This window comes from Nestor notabilis, unplaced genomic scaffold (genome assembly GCF_000696875.1).
Source record: "Nestor notabilis isolate BGI_N333 unplaced genomic scaffold, ASM69687v1 scaffold7362, whole genome shotgun sequence".
Taxonomy (NCBI): domain Eukaryota; kingdom Metazoa; phylum Chordata; class Aves; order Psittaciformes; family Psittacidae; genus Nestor; species Nestor notabilis.
This window is the reverse complement of record NW_009919579.1, coordinates 4,858-11,890: the sequence shown is the minus strand read 5'-3', so window position 1 is coordinate 11,890 and position 7,033 is coordinate 4,858. Positions and strand designations below refer to the sequence as shown.

The 7,033-nt window shown below is 40.5% G+C and overlaps 1 protein-coding gene across 1 annotated transcript; it reads left to right on the top strand.

Moving 5' to 3' along the window:
* Positions 1-4: 4 nt before the first annotated feature.
* CAV2 (caveolin 2) lies at positions 5-6,796 on the top strand (the record flags this gene model as incomplete). The annotated part of the gene is made up of 2 exons (XM_010010289.1): positions 5-183; positions 6,646-6,796. Coding segments are annotated over 2 exons (330 nt in total), but the record flags the coding sequence as incomplete, so codon positions are not given.
* Positions 6,797-7,033: the final 237 nt, after the last annotated feature.

Sequence of the window (7,033 nt, the reverse complement as noted above, 5' to 3'; positions counted from 1 at the left end):
CTTCGAGGATGTGATCGCGGAGCCCGAGTTAACGCACTCCTTCGACAAAGTCTGGATCTGCAGCCACGCTCTCTTTGAGCTCAGCAAGTACGTGATCTACAAGCTCCTGACCCTGGTCCTTGCCATACCCCTGGCCCTGGTTGTAGGGATCGTCTTCGCGGCGCTCAGCTGCCTGCACATCTGGTAAGTGCGTTCTGTTGCTGGTGGTGCGTGGGCTCTGCAGACAGGCCAGCAGCATTACTCCTAACTGTTGATCACCGCCTTTACAGCCGGCAGTCAGATCTGCTTACGTTGTCTGCTTTGGTTTTCAAGGGAGAGAAATGAAAACAGTGTTTTTTCTGTGATTCAGTTCTCTGCCATGCTTTTACCAGCAGTCTGTCGTGTCTGTGTAAGCTCCTTGGGGCAGAGAGCCTGCTTTACCATTTGTATGCCATCTACACAATGCATTCCACCCTTGGCTGACTTCTGAAGTAATAATAATGATTGCTTGTGCTTTTTAAACTGGAGTACAGAAACTGTAAAAACGTGTATTTGAAATTAAAGACCTGGGCAGAAGCGTTGTTCTCACCTTCTCAGTACAGTTACCTCTTCCATTTTTTTTCCTCACAGACTAAAGAAAGCTTTTGAGAGCCCAACTCACTCTTTCTTTGCTACTACCACAAAATCTACTGTCACTGCCTTGCATCTGGTACATGGCCATCTCTAGGTGCAGAGCACTTCCACATAAACAAAACCCTGAGCAGAAAAGCTGCTTCTGGCCATGGCCCAGGTTCACAGGCAAATATACTGCTACTCCAAGTCACAGCAAACCTCGTGTGCATGAAACAGAATATACTGGTAAAATATCAGGGAAGAATACATCAAGGCCAGAAAGGCAGATGATCATGGAGAAGGAAGAAAGGCAGAGAAAAGAATGAGCTTAGGGAAATAACTGAGAATCCAGCAGGCTGCAGAGGAAAGGGTGAATGCAGATTATCAACGTCATTCCTGCAGACCAGGATTTTCCATATACCTGGGTTTTGGGCAAAGTCCCATTTGACTTGGATAACACTGGAATCATGAAGAAGTTTTTAAGGAAAACAAAATACAATCCAGAAACTAGAAAAAAACCTCAAGGCAATAGGAATACATTGGTTATCTGAAACTTTGGTTGCAATTTCGAAGGTGCAGATTTCAGTTTTCAAAAGTGGAATGGAAGTTTGGGTGGATGACATTGCCATAAGCCACTTTAAAAACCAGTTAACTCAAATTTAGGAACATCGAGTTGGCATCATATCCAGAGGAGTTGCAGTGTAATTTAGAGCTGCCTACATGTTACTTCTCTGGTCCCTAAATTATGAACACTGTATAGTGTGCCCAGACTTTCAGGGCTGGAGCTGTCACTGTGCTGTGAGTACCATGTGACTGCAAAAGGGTACGGTGAGCATATAGACTTCCAGTAGTGGGATATCTATGGAAGAAGTAATCAATGCTGGATTTATTAAGACTGTAATAAGGTTTTGTGCTTCAGAATGATCTTGTATCTGAATTTCACAGCCTGTATGCATGGACATGAGTTTTGCTGAGCCAGGACTGGGGTCAGTTTCTATTTATGCAAGTTGTCCCTAGTGACTCTCTCAGGAACTGTGGGTGCTCAGTACATCTGAAATAGGACTGTCCACATCTGGCACTTCATTTGAAAAGTTTCCCTTGACTCCCTGTGAACACTTGCTTCACCAACAAATAATTTTCTTTCACTATGTTCACTGTCACTACAGATCTTCCATTTTGATCTTCCTTACACCTGGGATGGGTGTGAAAGCATCACTTAACTTGGTAGCACTGCCTCCCCCCCTCTTGGACTTCATCCAGTGCTGCCATCCAAAGCCAGCACTTCTCATTTTCCCACAACCACAAATTGGATTTGTTCCAACACAAAGGTGGAAAATACTGAGACTAAGTTAGCTTCTCTGCAGCTTTCCATGTTCCAGATTTCTGGAGTAAGGAGCTCGAAGTTTCTGCATTTGAGAGGGTAGCACAGGAGCAGTGCATGTGTAGGGGCCCAAAACACATGGTACTGGCTCCCATGTAGCCCCATTAGGTCTGAAAAAAACAGTAACTCCTTGTTTTGTGGGTGAGAGGAAGGGAATTCCATTATAACTCTGTCTTCAGCTGTTGAAATGTCATGGGAAAACCCTGGGCACACTCTCCCACATGGCTGCCTGTAGGAGGTCTCATCAGAGTCACTGTGTCTCACTTTCAGCATCCAAACCAGTGAGATGATGATGTTATCTGTCTTAGGGGAGCCCTTCCTGAGGCTAAATTCAAAGGTGTTGCAACAACTTTTGCAAGTGCTCAGGCACAAAGCTCTGTTGACTGTCACATATGCCATTGCAGTTTTGTCAGGATGCTAAAATCCACAGAAGTCTGACTCAGCATTCCTCATGCATCAAGGACACCTCATGAATTGCCCCCCTCATACCTGATAATAAATGTTGCCTTTCACCAGCAAGAACATTGCTAAAGGAAGCAAATGTGTGAGACTTCATGGAAAGCAGAAAGAAAGCTGAGAAGAAATATGTAATAATTCACTTTAATTTAAATTTTTATCTATAAAGATAGAACATATCCTTTTCCTGTTCTCAATCTGGCTGCTTGAACCAGAATCCAGCTTTATACTACCTGATAAAAGATAATGATGGGCTGAAACTGTGCCAGCTAGCAGGCTGGTGATCTACGTACAAGCCTGTTCAAGGAAGGGTACTTCACATTTCTTCTCCTTTACTGATGACTGTAATTCTCACCACAGACTATAAATGGCAGAATTTGACAGATAGTTTTAACATCTTTCTGTGAATATTAGCAAGCTTTTAAAGATTTCATTAGAATGAGATTGTTACTGATTTTTGATTATGAGCAGAACACTACTGGTTTTCCAGGCAGCACTTGCAAAATCGTTATACTTATTATAGATCAGAGACTAATCCTTGGTGTTCAAGCCACATGTTTGCCACCTCTTGGAAATGAACATTTGAGCATCATATATGCTTTTTTGTAGTCCTGTCTGAATAGTCTTCTGATATGTTGCATATGTGTGCTAAGAATCACTAGTTCATTTGTGGATCCATAACAAGTCTTGGATCTGAGATGGGCTCTAAAGCACAAGTACTCAGGCAGCTTTATGCTCTTGTCATCAGCTGGAGCAGCAGGTACTCGGAGCTCCTGTCTGCTTGAGCTTCCATTCACAGTGCTCAGATGCAGCCAGGGACTTATATGCAAAGTAAGTATTGACTTGTATCATCCCTCACTTCTTCCTGCACAACTCCGTTTATATAACTTACTGTTATCATACTCGACCCCAAAACCATCTCCCTAATGGCTGTCTGAATCAAAAGAAATTATAGTACAGCTATACCATGAAGACCCACGCTATGATCTGGTGTTTCCTTGAAGCCTCTTCTTTCATGTCCAGTATATATCCCTTGGAGATTAGCAGAAAAGAAGTAATGTGAGCAAAAGTGAAAAAGGTTCATGGGTGTAATTTTGTAGATGTCATGCCATGATCAGAAAGAGAAAATAGGATAGGGTGGAAAAACTGGGGTAATTTGCACTTTTCAGTTCAACAGTTCCCAAAAGAGGGGATTCCTTCTATTCAGTGAAAGGATGAGTATTTTGTGATACTTACACATAGCAAGATTCAGTAAGAGGTCATGTAGGTAGTTGGAATAGCTTGTCTGTGCTTCAGCTTAGATGCCAAATTCAACAGAGCTTTGATTTTCTTCCCAATGCTGTATTATGTGGTGACACTACTAGTGGCAATATTGCAGTCAGTGTTGATATCCTTGGGATATGCCCACTTCCACTGTTAGAAATCGCTTAAGCAAGCAGTTACCATCTCGGTGAATTCAAGTGCAGACTGGGGTAAACCCACAGCATTGTGAATAAAGGATTTATATGTTAACGTTTATTTGACAGGTCACAAAAACAAATACATAGCTTCTGGTGGCCCTTGGTTATTTATGTGTTTAAGTGTACCTGGTCACTTCACAGAAGGCACATCTCACCCTCTGATGATGTGGAAATGCAGAACAGGATGTGTACTTAAACACATATAGATACCTATATAGACACACTCACATGTTTTAAAAGTTAGGAAATACCTTTTACTGGTCTCTATGTGTAAGGGTTTTCTTCTCTGAGGAAAGGTGTTTGAGTAATTGTTATCTAAGTAGATTGACTTTTATTGTAAGTTGTTTCCATTAATTAGCTTTGTTTGCTAGGATGTGTTACATATCCTCCTGCAGGGCTAGCCTGCATTGTTTTTCACATGCATTTACCATAAAATTGGCAAAGTTTATAAAACATTACCAAAACATTTTGTATTTATTGTATTTAGCACTATCAAAAGAGGTTGAGTTCTGGTACTGTATGAATGATCTCTACAGCAGTTGCAGGTGGTATGAGCACTGCTTTTCCAGCCCTTCCTAATGACATCCTGGTGATTTGCTACATCTTTCTGTGAAACTTCTGCATAGTGTGGTATTTATGTGATCCTGTCGACACGAGGTCCACGAGAAATGTCAACTTTTCTGCTTCTCTCCAGTTCAGTTGGATTTTAAAAAAAAAATGAAGGCCAAATTTGTTTTAGATGGCAGGAAAGGAATGGTGACATAGCCCTTATAAGCTAACCAAAATGGAAAAGAGGTGAAGTCAACACAAGCTGAGTAGTCATTTCTGGTGTTTTCCCTGTATTGCTTGGAGAAATATCTTTTTTTATTTTTTATTTTTTCCTTTGCATTACTGATGTTTATCAGCTGTATTCTAATAGATGAAGCCCTAATTTTGTTCTCCAGAAATTATCTATTCAATATGCAGTGATACTATAGGTAGGTTGTAAAACACATAATTTACAGGGGTCAGTTTAAAACTAGAGACACATTATTGCAGCAACAGTCACAGTTCTATATAGTATGTCTTTTACTAGCTGTTTCAGCAGAGACAAAAGAACAGAAGGTTTTAGAAAAACTATTCTTGTTTAAATCCATCTGTGTTAGTTTAGAGTGCAGCATAGACATACTAGTATATGGCTTGCATTGTATGATGAAAGCTGAGAATCTGGTTACATAAACACTGAAAGTAGTTTATTTTGACTCTTTACATTTCTAAGCTCCAACTTTTTTAAAATGTGTCAGTTTGCTTTTGGTTTTACTGTTTGTTTGGTTTTTACTTTGTTATTTTGAGCAGTACTCATTGGAAATACACAATACCTGTATTTTTTTTCCAGACCTATGATGAAATAGTAAATTAAATACTTCCTGTCATACAACCGAAGTCGACGAGAATTCTGCAATGGGCTTATGTGGATGCAACACTGGGATCTTAAATTTTGAATGCAACAGCAAACTATAACAAAGTTTATTATCTTTATCAAGAAAATCTATAGGTTCTTCTACCTAATTTAGGAAATAAAAGTGTTATATATGGCACAGATTTTTTTAAACCTTCAGTATTACATAAGTTATTTATGCATTTAATTTGTCTGCATCCAGCTTAGTGAAATGACATGGGATTTTGGCCAGTAAATGATTAAGCAAAGAGAGTAACTTAAAATAGTGTCCTCAATTTTCATGTATCCGTAAGTTACCATGTATCCACTGACCCTTGAGACCTGCACTTCTAGGTGTCCTCTGTTGTTTGTATGCCTGGCTTAAGCTACCACTAATGACTTTGCTTTGGAATTGGGACATACAGAGAGCATCCCCAGATGCTTACCATTGCTCATGAGATGAAAGCACAATACTTTCAAGTATGCACCCTGAGCAAATAAAAAGATCTTTCCCCTGACTGTGAGTTTTGACCTCATTCTAGGTTAGTTTCTCACCCACAAATGAAATCTTTACAGGATCCTCAATATCCCATTTTTCTGAGGTTTGGCATATTTCTGTACTACAGCAATCCAATGTAACCAGATATTGCTTTACTGTTTCTGTTTTATTGTATCAAGTTGTAACAGCCAAGTTAGGTTGTAGGAATAAGACAGAAATGGTGATGTGCCTGTGCGTTTGGGTGGGTGAGAGAGACGGATACGAGAAACACCAGATGATACAGCAGAGCAAGAACAGATTGTAAACAGCGCTGTTCCCAGTCAATCAAACTGGGGAACGTGGTGGTTCTGTCAACCCCAAACATAGATACAACCACAGTGCAAATGAGTCCTTAGGGTATGACACTGCTCTTCAGCCAAAGCGAGGTGGCAGCAGGGTTGCCATATATCACATACACCAGTCCTTCCAGCATCAGGGAGAGGACAGCAAAAGTTCACTTCTGTAACAGGCATGTCCAAAAATTAGCTCAGCATTGACAGTTAGGAAGCAGAGACATGATGAAAAGAAACCTGGCGTCTCCTGTCCCTTGGGTCCCTTGCGCATGGGTGATCCTGACCAGAGGACCACATGCATCACAATGCTTCTACCTGTGCAGGTGTGAGGCTGTGAGTGAACAAAATTGAGGGAGAATGAGTACAAGAGTGTGAAACTAACTTGTTTAGAGATTTAGAGTTAGAAAATCACTTCCTTTTCCATAAGATCTCATACTTGTGTTGGTTATCCTGATTTCTCCATGCTGTAACAGAAACAATCATTAAATCTACCATTTTCTCTTTTACAGGATTGTGGTGCCTTTTGTGAAAACCTGTCTCATGGTCTTGCCTTCAATGCAAACTATATGGAAGAGCCTGACAGATGTTTTTGTTGTACCATTCTTTCAGAGCATAGGCCGATGCTTTGCCATGGTTAATATACGCCTGGACCAAGAGTAAATATCAGGGGTGCAACACTGCTGTAATTATAGCTGGTTTTATACCTCTTTGCTAACCTAACATACAAGCACTTACTATTCATTCCAAACTGATACATTACAGTGGCTGGTTTAAGTGGGAACATGCTATTTTTCCTAAAACTCATTTATTATCAGGGAGATAAGTTTAAGAGTAAGTAGGCAGTTTTCATAACTCACTATTTTAACAATAGAGCAGTCGTGGAGTGTGTTGGCAACA